The sequence below is a fragment of the Corvus hawaiiensis genome, chromosome Z (assembly GCF_020740725.1).
Source record: "Corvus hawaiiensis isolate bCorHaw1 chromosome Z, bCorHaw1.pri.cur, whole genome shotgun sequence".
Taxonomy (NCBI): Eukaryota; Metazoa; Chordata; class Aves; order Passeriformes; family Corvidae; genus Corvus; species Corvus hawaiiensis.
The window spans coordinates 24,904,471-24,919,587 of NC_063255.1; the positions used below are offsets into that span (position 1 = coordinate 24,904,471).

General features: G+C 40.1%; 2 protein-coding genes across 2 annotated transcripts in view; one reads left to right on the plus strand and one right to left on the minus strand.

The window, feature by feature from the left end:
- The window catches only part of LOC125319528 (ras GTPase-activating-like protein IQGAP2), a 46,713-nt gene that overhangs the window by 29,600 nt on the left and 1,996 nt on the right, over positions 1-15,117 (minus strand). The window contains 4 exon segments of the mRNA XM_048290794.1: positions 7,271-7,434; positions 9,435-9,559; positions 11,879-12,039; positions 12,581-12,744. Coding sequence (XP_048146751.1) covers positions 7,271-7,434; positions 9,435-9,559; positions 11,879-12,039; positions 12,581-12,744 — 614 coding nt within the window.
- On the plus strand, positions 902-4,550 carry LOC125319530 (proteinase-activated receptor 3-like). The gene is made up of 2 exons (XM_048290796.1): positions 902-1,160; positions 2,866-4,550. The coding sequence occupies exons 1-2, from the start codon at positions 1,103-1,105 to the stop codon at positions 3,951-3,953; spliced, it is 1,146 nt and encodes a 381-aa protein (XP_048146753.1). The 5' UTR covers positions 902-1,102; the 3' UTR covers positions 3,954-4,550.

The window sequence follows — 15,117 nt, forward strand, 5'->3', positions numbered from 1 at the left end:
GCTCTTCTTTGCATCATCTATGTAAATAAGGTAGCAGAATACATAAATAACATGAAGTGTTGTCAGACAATCACAGGACAGTGGACACACACTGCTTGTTTTTCTACCAAGTGAGAGTTAAGAGTTAGCATTTGAGAGAATGTGTAATAAATTCCCAAACTGCCACTGAATTTTGAGAAAAGCATTGAGAAACTGAGAAGAATTCCTCATCTGGTATCCAGATTTTACACATTAAACACAAGAACAGACACAAATACTGCTCTGAAGCCACGTACAGTTTATGTTGAGCCTCACAACTAGCCTGGAAGCCAGACCAAGACTTGGGCTAGTTTTGCTTGCTGAAAAAAGCTGTTGTTATTTGGCAATGAAGGGGGGAAAAAAAGGGAAAGAAAAAAAAAAAAGCCAGGCAGAGAAAAAGGAAGGGATCAACAAAACAGCAAATGAAAATAGGGGAAAGGTTTTAGAAGCTGCAGGCTATGGAGGGGTGGAAACCATCTGAGTGGAGGCAGTAGCTGGATCAAAGGAGCCAGACAGCTTACAGTGGGTAGGGAGGCAAAAGGCAAAGCAGAATGCAGTTTTCCTAAGGCATGTTTGTATGTGTGGCTTCTCTCCATCTTCGCCTTTTGCTAAACTGAGATCATCACACTCTTCTCCAAGCCTGGCTTTTCCCTGGAGAAGGTTACAGAGTTCAGCCATTGACATTTTGGTGTCTGAATGAGACCCTTGAGGACTGATTTTTCCAGAAAACACCTTTTTACTCCAAATATCTGTAGGTACTAATTTCAGCAGAACCCTGCACATCAGCTTTAGGCTTGTGGTAAATTAGGAGTTAAATTGCTGCTGTAAAGCAATTTTATCTCTGTGTTGGGCTGAGGCTGAAACTGAGTCATGTGTGCATATTTGGATACGTCACACCCTCTTGCTGTAGCAGACAAAGAACAAATTAGCTCCTTACCATAAACCTCATGCTTACAGGATGCTTCTGGAGGACAGATCAATCATTCTTTAGTCCCTTACAGAGGGGAAAAAGCCCCCACAAAACACCTCTCGAGATGAACTAGCGCAGCACTATCATTCAGCTGGCTGGATTTCACACACTACAATGAAGATACTGTTTTTCACTGGACTGCTCTCTCTTACAGCCAGTCTTTGCACTACAGGTGAGTCTTCCTTTCTGTATCCATTCCATATTTTAGTAAATAGTTCAGGCTTTTGATAATGGAGTTTCTTTACCAGCTGCGAACTAAAAGTTGTACAAGCATCACTACAGAAAACTACTCTAGGATGTCTCCTTTTAAGCAGATTTTTATTTTTTCATTTCAGTGACACCTTACCTCTCCCAGTCATTTTCTGTAAAGAATTTAGGGGAACTTTCTGCACTTACTAAAGACAAATCTTTTATCTAGTATTTTTGTAATTACATGATAATTTTAAACCTGTAGAGTCTTGTGTTACAACTTCACAGATGGTGTTATTAGAAGGAAATGCTCAGATGACTATTGTGATAAAAGTAACTAAAGGAAATGATCAAATAACAAACCTGGTTTTTTTCTTTTCTAGAATTAGAACTGTTTTCAAACCAAGCTCATTTTGAAAGCTGGTATACATAAATATTTTTTTAATAAATAAGTAAATAAATAAATACGCACACACACACACCTGCCCATGCAGGCACACGTATGACTTTTAAAGAGCGGTTAAAACTAGTTTTCTAGAGTAACCATCAAAAAACCACTAAAAATGATGCAGTCTACTAATTATACTAATTATTATTTTAAAACATTCTACTGTAAGTCTGCCAGTAAGCATTAATAAAACTGTTTTCCATATTTTATTCAAATACGGAAAGGTAAAAAAAGTCCAAAGATTTTCATCCATATTTCAGTTTGCTTCTAAATTACAGTTTCATGGTGCATGCTCTAGGCTTTACAGTAAGGAATTTTGCATTAAATGCAGCCAAGAAAACAAAACTGACACAGATACTTGCACAGTTGCTTACTGTGCAAAATTTATCTTACAACACATGGCTTCAAAAAGCATTTTGAAAACATTTGTGCTTCATGTGGAAATGTCAATGTCTCTACAAATTTCTCTACTAAAGATTCAGGAACAGGCATTAATAGAAGTGATATTACTGGTTTTGCCCACATGCTGGCAATATTTACTCATGGAATGTTTTCCTGCTGCTTGGAAAGTTTTATTCACTTCCCAGTAAATTACACCTAATACCTGCCCAAGCATTTGCTTTCAGTTCTCAAGACACTGCCCTTGCTCAGGTATGAGAAGCTGAAAAGATCTGGTTTGCTTTAGTCAGAAGCTGAAGAATAACAATTTCACATGTGAGACCAAAGAAAACAAGTGTAATTTCAGTTTTCTAATTTGAAAGCTTTAGTCTGTGTTAGACTAGATAGGGCTTTTTGCATCTTTTGCAGTCATGCATTTCATACATGAAGTGAAAAGGACAGTAACGGTGTTTGCTTTGGACATTCTGATCAAGCCTAAACCAAGACTGCTTATATTATGAATGACCAACATTCCTACTACTGGGAAAAACCCTCCACTGGTCATAAGCATTACAGAAGTGCCTGATATTTTTCACCAAAGATTACTGAAAACACACAAAATGCAGAAAGATGAGCTAATACTACATTAATGATGAATTTTCAAGTGCGTATGAAATGGCAAATGAAGACTGTTGTCCGTACATTTGATATGAACACCCAAAGCAGAATGTCACCAAATCTTTTAAACTTCTATTGCTTTTCCCATGGAGATGGTTATACTTCTGTGTTCCTGAAGGTGAGTTATAATGTTAGTACAGTAGTTTGTCCTTTTTAACAATTTTAACTCTGTTTTATTTCTAAGCTTCAGAATTTTCACTGAATGGGTCTGCAATTAAAACAGTGTCTCTTATCAAAACTTTTCGTGGAATTTCAGCAAGAGACTATGATTACATCCCCCCTTATGCTATAGAAGGGGAGACAACAACCATCCATATCAGAGAAAACAAATGCACCTCAAAAAAGTCGAATGACTCCACTCTAACAGAAGTGAACAACACCACTCTAGAGTACCTGACCAGCTCTCTGAGCACCAAACTAATACCTGCTGTCTACCTCAGTGTGGTTTTATTGGGTGTACCATCTAATGCCATCATTTTGTGGATGCTACTCTTCAAGATCCGCTCTGTGTGCACTGCTGTCCTCTACACAAACTTGGCTGTTTCAGACTTGCTCTTCTGCATCATGCTGCCCTTCAAAATAGCCTACCACATCAATGGGAACAACTGGATATTTGGGGAAACCATGTGTCGAATGGCCACGGCAGTGTTTTACGGCAACATGTACTGCTCCATTCTGTTGCTCACGTGCATCAGTGTCAGCCGCTACATGGCCATCGTTCACCCCTTCACCTACAAGGGCCTCCCGAAGCGCGCCAATGCCATCGCCGCCTGCGCTGCTGTGTGGGCCATCGTCTTCTTGTACATGCTCCCGCTTGGCATCATGCAGCAAAGCTATTACGTGAAGCAACTGGACATTTACACCTGCCACGACGTGCACAGCGCCTGTGAAACCATATCTTCCTTCCAGTTCTACTACTATGTGTCCTTAGCGATATTCGGGTTTTTGATACCACTTGCAACTATCGTGTTCTGCTATGTCTCAATTATACGAACACTCAAGACTCACGAATGGTTCTGGTATGTTAAAGTCAGTCTTTTGATTCTTACCATCTTTGCTATTTGCTTTGTGCCGAGCAATATTATCCTTATTATCCATCACATCAACTATTACTATTACAATACAGATGGGTTGTATTCTTTTTATCTAATTGCTTTATGTCTTAGCAGCCTGAACAGCTGTCTTGATCCTTTCCTTTATTTTCTGATGTCAAAAATTAGAAGTCAATCCAATATTTATCTAACAATGGTTAAAATATCCAGGGAAAGATGAATTTATTTCTATTACTGGAATTATGATTTTGTATAGTATTAACCCAGACAGCAACAAATCTCAGGTGTGACATTTATACTTCAAGTAAAACATGTTAGAAAACACAATCTCAGTTAAATTTACCTCCTCCCACACAAGGAATATCTCCAGAAATACACTTCTCCAGCTCTATAATTTTATTACACGTATTGCAACACCTGTGTGCCTAGATTCAGGTAAGTAGCTCTGCACCTCCATTTCTTTCTGAGATCACTTTTTGGCCATGGAGAAACTGCCAGAGTATCAGTCACCACAGCTTCTAAATACCAGAAGAGGAATCAGCATTCAAACAGCACTTTTAGGGCAATTCATAATATTTCAAATTAGCTCTCAGCCAACGATCACTGCAGAAACAGTGATACAAAACCAAGCTTTTGGCCTAGTGAAAATGGGAACAAGTAAAAGCACTTCCTACATGCCTTGGAGCAGTGAAGAGCAAACACTGCCCTGGATGTTGGAAATAGAGTCCCCATAGGTTCACAGAACAGTAAATCTACAGCCCTGGACACAGAACCTGACTCTTCCAAGACTACCTCTCCTATGAGGCTGCTTAACCAGCTTTGCACTGGAGACTTGTTCTTCCACTTTGTCAGCGCCTGCACTCCCCTAGCCCACAGGGATTGCTGGGAGCCAACCCTTATCAGTGCGAATGCAGGCATGTGTTACTCTTGCTTGGTAAGCAAAAGCGGGAAGCTATTTTGTAGTATTCTCTATTTCCACATCCTCACAGGAAATACCTACAGTGTTACAAATCCTGCAACTAGTTATCATTGATTGTTAGTAAAACAATGGGTCAACTTTTACCTTTACAGAAACCCAAAACCTACATATATACTAAGTTTCTAGAAAATTAGCTCAGTGGTTGTCATTTGAATTTGTAACTGCAGCATGGAAGTGACGATAAAAATGTTTTATGTTGTTTTGATAATACTATTGTAAAAAAACTTTACTTAAATAAAATAAGCTGCACTGGAAAATGCCTCAGGGGAATTTGCAGCCTGGTGAGGCTCTCTTTCTTCTATTTCTTCTGGCTCTTAATTTAAGATAGTTTTAATCCTGCCATTCCTTCAACATACACAAGAACAAATTTTAAAGATAATTCTAAAATAATTCAAATATGACACAACTATTGAAAATATCAACAAGGTGAACCTAACTAAAACCTCTGTACCTATCACATAAAAAACCCTACAACCAAATGTAGCAATTTGGTCCATCTGTTTAACTTCTCAGTTATCCACAATACACTCCCTTAACACAAGGTTTCTCTTCGCCGGGACCTGAATGCATTTGGTTTGAAAAGGCCTTCACAACTGTTAAAAGCTGTGGTTTAAGATTTACAGGACAAAATAAGTTCCAGGTTTGAGTTTTCAGTTTCAAGCAAGGAACAAATAGGTCAGATCTGAGATAAGGACCTGTAACGGGTTCTGGTAGATTTGGGTGCAGACTCTACTCCCCCAAATTACCAGAGCTGTGGGGAAGTGACAGCAAGCTACTTAGAGTAACTGAGAAGGTTTGACACACATGTTTTTCCAGATGCTGGGGCAGGAAGTTTATAGGGAGACCTATCTGATCCTTGTAAATCAAATACTTCCTTTTACCACAGCTCACTCTTAAAACACGCTAAACACAAATTAAGACAGATCTGCTTTATAAACAGGGATCAGAAAAAGAGGAAAATAGATGTCAAAAATTGCACTACCTTTTCAATTGTGTCTGGATTTTTTTTCTTTAAGGAAATGTCAATCAAAATAACTTCTTTACCTAAAGAACGGTGATATCTATTGATTGATCACCATAAAGAGTAAGTACGCATCCGAGTATTTCTTTTGGGAGTACCATGTCTTCTTCTCTTCTGAAACAGAAGTAACACTCCTGTTCACAGAAGAGGTACTCTAAGTAGTTGCCAAAAGACTGCAAAACCAAAATAGCTCAGAAGAGAAAGGTCAGTAGAAGTCTCTAGGAACATCAAACATTTCAGAGTGAGAAGATTTCGAAGAGATTGTACAATTTTGTTCCAAAATTTGGAAACACTCATTTGTTTCCTATGAGCACATTCACACCAGGACAGGAGTGGGCACCAGGTTTACATCTGGGGAGCACTGGGACAGCTGGCAGGAGTGAGCCAGGGTAGAGCTGCTGTGTGCAGGTACCTGTGGGCTATAGGTCTCTGCCTTGGGGTCATCCTGACTCACTGTGCAGCCACCACCCGCACTGCGCGCAAATACTGGCCCTGGCTCGTCCAGGACAGGCGAAGTCAGAATGCACAAAAGCCTCCCCAGCACACATGGCGAGGAGGAAGGCTTTTCAGCACTGAGGGCTCAGTGAAACCAGCCCTTACCTGGGAACCCTGGTGAGAAATTAACTTGTGCAAAGACCTTTCAAAAGTTCTGACAGCAGATTACAGAAACACATGGTTTCACAGCAGGTACCACAGAGGAGGTGACAAAAATGCTGGAAGATACTTTACAAGCCAGGGTTTGCAGACTTTCCCCAGCTCACCATGTCACATTAGAGACACTGTGTGAATTTTGTGTTTTCCAGACACTGGACATTTTAACTGCTGTGCTAGTAGCTTTAGCTAGTCTTGTGTTCAGTCACATCCTGCAAGCTGCTAGGCTGATCTTTGTTTATGCTTCCCGGAGCTGTAATGCTGTATGCTAACCAGGCCACTGCTTTTGGGGAAGCAGATAGCAACATCCTGCTGAGATAGGTTTAAACTGAAGGCACGTAGAAGACCATCACCTTGTTATTGCATGACAAAGCTGTAAAAGAAATATGTACAAAACACCACTGCAATAAATCAACTTAAGCAAAGGAGACTCCTCAAAATATTTCCCAGAGATTTGTTAAGTAATACCATAATTGTGACTTTTTTCTGGCAAAAACCTCAATTGCCATCCATACTGTAGCTATCTGCCTGACACAGTCCTGTAACTGTATCCTTACACAAATTCATAACTATGTGAGGATTGCTGCTGCCCATATTTTGTAATAGCTGCAACAATCTAGTAGAATTAAAATGAGATTACACCAAGTCAGTAGCAAGACATATGCAGAATAAGTCTTAAGTTTAATACATTGAGAATTAATCCATTTTGCCAGTCAGAATAAGTTGTAGTGCAAAATTACTTAGCACTAGTTTGTCATCACTGGCTTATTTACAACCGCACTGGCAAAGCTAATGCAAACATCGGGGCAGCAGGACAGGGACACAGAAGCAAGTGAAAAGAATTGGCATTTCACTTCTCACAAAAAACAACAGTAAAAATTCTAACCTTGCATTTCTGTGCTTTGGCATGGTGCAGAACATCCTGACAATGCCTTGCATTTACTGGTCTCACATCTTGAAGCTTGGCTGTGGGCAATAGCAGGGCTTCTAGAGCTTTGTCAGGATTTCCTTGGTCAACTGCTTCATTAATGTGTCCAATTGCAATGATTCCTATAAAACAGAAAAGTTATTAAAGAGGCACTTACCAAAGAAAGTTGCAACTTTTCTGATATCACGTACAAACAAAGCAGTAACATGAAGAACAGAAAAATCACATAAGAAGCAGAGGCAGCAACAGCAGCTGATTTTAAATTATTTTTGTTCTTATATTCATTTGAAGCTATTATGCTATACAGCTTTCCTTCATACCATAGTTATTGATATATCTGGATAAAACTCTTCCTAAAAATCAAAATTACCCTTGACAAAAAAAGGAGAACAGATTTCCTTATTTTCTGGGCAGAAGCACCTACATGAAGCTTAAGAAAAAGTTGGGTATCACATATAAATATGTTGACTAACATATTGGCTCACAGGGCTGAAAATTTTGTTCTCAAGTGATTTTTGACCGCATTACTTGAAACTCCATTTTGGACAAATATATAGATACTGCACTTCCAGCTATAGCATTACATAGCAATTAACCTTCTTCATTGTAATGTCACTGTTAATAACCAATCTGACAATTGTGACCAGTGGCACTCAGTACTTCAGTCAGGAAGTAACAAGGCCCAGTGTATTTAATAAAACCTTAACTCATTTTCTTCAGACTGGGCCAAGAAGTGTCAAATCAATTTTCTCCTACCCCTGAACAGTACTGAAATGCACTGCTTGTTGTCCCTAAAGCAACCCCAGAAAGGCATCAGTCAAGGGTTTCACCATCACCTGTGAGGGATGACATCCCTGCTCCCGATGGACTGTCTCTCAACGGTGTGTGGTGTCTCCAGACCCACCACAACCCACCTGGTGCGGTCACAGATCCAGGTCATCATAAGGCTTGGGGAAGGAGCAATTTTTCCAAGGTGGTCCCAGAGAGGAACCATGCAGTTATGGGACCTGCTTATGGAAACAGAGGCCTCCCTTCTTCCTCTTCTCTCTGCCCATCTGCCCTCTCCAAACATTCCCAGGCAGAGGTCGGTGTCACTGGGACCAAGTGCAGCTATTTTGGTCCTGAAGACTTTCACTGCTACTGCAAGGTCTCTTCCAACTCCTACTAAGTGCAGAGGTTCAGACAAAAAAGTGACTCTGCCAGTCAAATAAACTGTTCAGCACCCCACCTTGCCAGAGGGCACATGGCAACCACTGGACTAGGTTTAGGAAGCAATAATCCAGCCAGTTTTAGAAATTCTGCAATATAAAACCTCCCTTATCAGTATGAAACAGCAGCATGCATGACACTAATGACAGCACAGGAAGGGCATGAGCAGCCCGTGTCTTAAAAAGGCTCTCAAACTGCACTGAGGCAGATTCTGAAATGGCAGGCAGTCTGAAAGCTGCCTCTCTTTTCCTTGCTCCAGCAAATCTGGCATAACTCGATAGCCTCAAATTTCTATATGCAGTGGAAGAATTCAGTGCTTTATCTTTTTTGAAGACCAAATGACCAGCTATCACATTTAATATAATACCACCCTCTTATGGCAATATAGTTACATTCAGCTTCAAAAATAAACTCTAAATCCATTCACATGAGAACATGTGGGCATAAGAAGCTACTCTCGGACAGGAAATCAACTTAAAGGAAATCAGATATTTGCATTGTCTAACTTCTTACTAACTCCCTTGTTGAAAACAAGCACTTGGAATAATCTACACAATAAAACACACTTTTCCATGGAACACTGCCTATAGTTTCCTCCCCTATGTCCCAATATGGTCTTTGCTTACAACTGCAAAATCCCCAAAGTGAGACCACCCAGGGCTGGAAGATACTGCCAAGCAGGCAGAACCATGGCATTTTTAACACTGCAGAAGGCAGGCACCCTATGATACCTTTCAGCCATCTGAAACAAACAGGAATGTTTCAAGGACATTTAAAGATCATGAGGCTTTCAAAATTTTTAAGTGCTCTGCTCTTTTCAAGAGTGTCTGAACAAGGCCACTCAGTTCACAGATTTACATACCAAAGACCCGACTATGACCTCTTCAGGCAATGTGGAGGAAGAATTACTTACTTTCATTTTCTTCTTGAATTTGCATATTAACCATGTCAATGCAGTTCTGGATATTATTCCAGCTTAAATAATCTTGGCCTTGAGATGAAGCCTCTGACTTAATAGACAATAGTGTATCAGCATAACTATAAGAAGATATAAAATACATAAGTGTATTTCATATACAAGATAAAATGCCATAAAGAGTTAGTCAGATGTATCATCCATCACTTAGTGGCTACTATTTTTTCCAATGACTGAATTTCAAAAACGCAGCTCTTGCCAGAAATTATGCAGACATGCAAGCTCCCTGTTCTACACATGCACTTCAGGATCTGAAGAAATGTCCTGTACACTAATTCAGAGAACGTTTCTTGGTTACATGGCATGATGACAGTACATACATACAACTTGCTGTATGGTGCAACAGATAAACATGGGAAAAATTACAGTCAGCTTCTTGCTTTAGGAAACGATTGTTGTCTTCTTGACACTAATTCAAAGACCAGAATTTCAGTCAGTAGTATCAGGTAGTAGCACCTCCTGCTACCTCAATGTGGAAGATAATGAGCCATGTGCAAAGGACTGAAAAAAAAAAATTATGCCACTCTTCCCACAGCTCAAGATCCTCCAAGCACAGACTCTGTAGCCTGTGTCTGCTCTTCCTAGAAGGCTCACAGATCAGTTGAGCTGGAAACCTTCACAGTAGCGCAAATTTATGTGTACATAAGTTAAATAATTTTCATATTCCTGAATCAAGCACAGAACTGCCAAAATATGTCAGATCAAATACGTGTCTTCTATTTCCATCAGAAGCCTGAGGAATGAACGACTGTTAGAAAAAAAAAATAGGAGAGATTCATCATTTCCCAATCTAATTTGTCTTTCCAGCATTTAGTAGCCTGCATTTAAGGGCTTCCGAAGCTGGAGACTGTGTATCACTTTAATAGTTGCAAACAAGGCTACACTCTGTTAATTTACCTACTCTAATTTAAAATCTTATGTATTATTGAGGAATGAGCCCCAGTACATGTTTTGCAAGATGACAGCTTTTTTAAAAAATTAAACTTTGTATTTGATAGGGTCCAATCTTTTCTTTATTGAATTCTCAAGAATCCCTAAACAACTAGAGTTATTAGAAGCTAGTAACTGATTCTATTAACCTTCTCCACAACATGCACAGTTTTGGAGACCTATGACATATTCCCCTAAATTCTCTCTTACAGAAAACACATTCCCAACAAGTTCATCTCTTCTGATAGAAAGCCCTTGAACAGCATCTCCCTCAATGAAGTTTTTCTAGCTCTATTTCTTCCTGTTTTGTGCAAATCAAAGCTTCCTGTGATATTCTACGTATGGTTGGCAGCACAGGTTAACATAATGGCATAATAAAATTTTATTTAGTTGTTGAGTCCAATTAATTCCTACTGTTTCATCTGTATTGACTGGCAGCTTAATCTAAAGATTGGGTCAGTAACATTACAAGAAATGCAGCACTTGGGACACTTTGGGGCCATTTCTGTGTGTTTATAATGTTGCTTCTCTTGCTCACAAGCACCACAAGCAGCGGCAAAGTAGCAGATTAGTTTTGCACCATCTTACGTCATTCTTTTCTCTCTCTAACCAAAACACTGGCCTCTTATTCCTAATCTGACTGCCTTCCTTCCAGCTTTAAGACACCCAGCAAAGGCCACTCTCAGATTCATATCCCCAGACAACCTAGTGAAGACCTTCAGCTACTGTGGTCTCTTTTGCCTACTAATGCCTTCCAGAAGCATGTGGAGGCTTCCACTGCCTGTGCCAAGACAGGAACTGGTCCACATACCCATGCTCTCCCTTACACACTGGGGGCGCAGGTCTCTCACAAATGGTCGTGTTGCCTGATTTTTTATTGATAGGCAAGAGAGCAACTGCAGTAGCAGCACATGTCTGTGATAAGTCAGGCAGGTGACAAGGCGAGCAGCTGGCAGCCAAATGAAGGCTATAATGTAATGATGAACGCACGTGTATGCCACAGCATTGTATTCACCTTTCTAGCAAGCAAAAAAGGGCTTGGCCAGGGCTTAAGGGATCTTCTGGACCCTGAGGCAGTAAACACTATCTCATTCCAAAGACCATCTTTTAGAACTGCAAAGTGGTTAGTGATTAACAGCTTCCAGCTACAATTGTTTCATGTTCTAGTGTCTGCAAAAGTTCTTGTCAGATCTTCATGTTTGCTTTCTGAGGATATTTTCCCTGCACCTCACACATCTACAGCCTTCAAGGCTGTGTTACTGCTTATATTTAGATACAACTAGTTCAGCAATTGTCACATGATCCCTTATTAATTTAAAACAGGCATGTTTATCTTGCAGCTCTTTCAACTTCACAGCCACAACACAGGACAGCCCACCCAGTAAAACGCCTGCGTATTTTTTTCAGAAGTTGCCAAGTCTCATCCAGACAAGACAAAAATGAACCTTTACCGTTGCAAGTTTTCCTCTTCCAGATTATTGAAGCCAATGCATGGGTCTCTGAGATGATTCTTTATCATTAGGATGTCCTTATTTTCCAAGGTCTGGTTTAGCAACACAACTGCTGACAACATTTCTACTGCAATAGACAGTTCATCATGTGCCAGGTAGTTCTGTGGGACAATAATGTACTGCAGTCAGGGAGCTAAATAAGTAGTGTAACAAATTTGAGTTACTCACTCTAGATACCATTGAGGAGATGGACTTTATGTAAGAAGCCTGGAAAGTTTCCTAGTCACAGGCATGCAAGACTGACACAATAGTGGTGGTGAAGCTCACTGGGTTTCTACATGCCATCCAGTCTCTGCCTTTCCTTCTTTTGCCCCACAATCCCATCTCTTCTGGTCTTACTCATAACAGGGGATTACTTTTCTACACAATATATAAACCAGAGTTAGTCCTCATTCAGAGCATGAAACAATTAAAAAAAGTCAGTTGATTTGTTGCAACACAAGAGCTCAGCCAGATTGAAATGTGGCAAGAAACAAGTTCTGCAATTCAATATTGCCTTTTCAACCAAAACGATTCATGCAAACCCTAACACCATGGCAAGAGAATTATGTCTGATTTTACACAACTATATGCTATGTTTGTGCTCTTTCATGGTCTGACTACACAACATCAATGAGCAGGTTGTAAGCTTTTCACTCTTACCACAGCATTCTGTTGCTGGAGGTTGAACAGCTCAGTCTGATAGACAGCAGCAGCAAATGAGTGAACAACAGGCAGCTGTGCCTCGGGTTTCATCAGTGCAACCAGTGTTTTACTAGGATCACAGTTATGAATTGCTGTATTGATATTGTCAACCGCTATAAGTTCTAAAGAACAGCAGGGAAAAAAGCTTATTAATTTTAATATGCTGTTTGCTCTTCATGCCACGTAGATGACAACTAGGTTATTACAAAGAACATAATTTGCTGTCATAAGAGAAAAAACCATTTTTGTGAAATTTTTCAAGACATGACTGCTGAATGTTGCAAAAAGAGTGTCTATTCAAACGTATGCAGCAAGTAATTGACTGGAGGAGTTTAAAATTTCTGGGCTTTTAGAAATGAGAGACTGCTTGTTTTACCTTTGACACAAAACAAGTAGCTGACCCCACCCTAGCAAAGAGAAAGATCTAACTCCTCCCGGCTGTGCTTGCAGCAGGTACTGCTGTGGATGTCAGCTCCAGCACCTCAGTCTTGATTCACCCCAAATGCTCCCTTCCTTCTGCACCACGTTTCCTCTCTCACCTCCTCCTTTAGCAGGATCTAATTGAGTTAGTTAAAACAGGCTAGTACCTGAAGTACCAACAACATTATTAGTGTCTATTTCAGGAGGCCTGGTAGAAATCAGCCAAATATGTTGGAGGGGTGGGATTTTCTGCCAGAAAATCAGTAGCTGAACTGATGGAAATCCACATGCTATGGTTTCTAGAACTTCCTCTGCATGCCAGCACCTGTTTGTTTGTCTGCCAATGTGGAACATCAGTCATTACAGGCACTGCCATCTAGAAATGAATTCCTTTGCTACAGCTCAGATTTTAATTTAAACAGACCACAACAGAGGGATATGAGGGTATGAGTGTAACCCCTTTTCAGCACCTGAACAACTTGCCTGTTTTGCTTTTTGCAGAACTGACTTTGTCAGAGGTTTGAAGCCCAGCAGAAAAATGCTGAAAAACACTTCCCACTTGGGCAGCTGCAGAAGCATTACAACATCCCTCAGCTTAGTCATTGCCACCATAATTGCAAACCTGGAGGAGTCACCTCTGAAGAAACCCAGGCCAGGACACACCCAGGAACACAGTGTACAAGGCATCACTCTGATCTTGCAGAAAAGGGAAGCAACCTTGAAGATTAGAGCACACGTGGCCGAATGAAGAATAGCAATTATGCAAATGCCTTTTTTCATCAATAAGCCCTACTCCTCTGCCTTATCATATGGCTTTTCTGCGTACTGTTACCCAGGGAACATTTTTACTCACCACTGACTGCCCAAATCTGAGACAAGACTACTTGTACAGATGACACCATCCACAGTTCATGTATACAGCAACACTCAGAGCTTATCATACAACACAAAGGCTTGGAAAACCTTTTAGCCATGCCCAGCTAAAAAAAAACCCCTTGCCTCTCAATTAATTTTCTCTGAAACATGGTCATACCAGGCCACATTTTTCCTGAAGACTCACTCTATTGGCTTTTCATAAAGTTAGAAACCAGGAAAGGCTCTCACAGCTACAGCATGCATGCTTTTTTAAAGAAAAGAGCGAAGAGGAAAAGAGTCAAGGTCCACAAATGGACTAGACTACTTCTGCAGCCAATAACCAAGGTACTGACTTCTAGTTTCGAAACCCAGCATGCAAATTGCAAAACATACTTTACATTGCTCACAGTCCTATAACAAAAGCCACTATTTTTTCCTTCTCAAGCCAAACATAAGAGCTGTTACTCTCCAGATTGCTGTTAATGCTTTTCACGCATCACATTTTCTTCTTCCTTTCCTTTACCAAGAGGTAACTCTTTCAGAGAAAGTACTCCTCACCATAACTAATCTGAAACAGGCTAAAATTTAAGGTATGAAGTAAAATTTATCTTCTGAGTTAAGCTGACCTCACAACACAGCCTTTAAGGCACATTACAAAAGCAATCAGCCTGGATTTCAAAGCACTGGAAACAGCACCAGAGACAAAACAGCCATGCCCAGATACAGCATGAAATGACAGCAGATTAACCAAAGGTTAACTTCCTAGCAAAGAAGTTTCCAGTCAAAAGCAGCAACACATGCACTGCAAATTTAGATCCCCCTTTCACTATATTTTTTTTACAAACTATAACTTGTGTCATGTGGCATTCTTAACAGACTAAGAATAGGTTAGATTTAGATATATGTGTCTAAAAGTGTGAATAATTCTTTCTGCAATATGATTGCAAAATATTCTCCCATTTTAATTCTACAAGTATGGCCATTGCTCCTGAGTGAGTATTAATACTGCACTGATAAATATTTGTTCAAGCCATCAAGCCATGCATTGTTTTCAGTTTTAGCCACTGTGTTTGCCAGTGGCTCAAATTAGTTATCTCAAATAGGAGTACATCCAATGCAGCACAGATTGGTGACTTGGCAATTGTGACACTGAGAAGAAAGATTATGAGAATAAAATGCAATACATATGGTTTCATTTTGAGAAACCTTGTTTATGTGCA

Excerpts from the sequence above, each read along its gene's own strand:
- LOC125319530 (XM_048290796.1), top strand. The coding sequence starts at position 1,103 with ATGAAGATACTGTTTTTCACTGGACTGCTCTCTCTTACAGCCAGTCTT. Across the intron at positions 1,161-2,865 it reads AGCCAGTCTTTGCACTACAG|CTTCAGAATTTTCACTGAAT; the intron begins GTGAGTCTTCCT and ends TTTATTTCTAAG.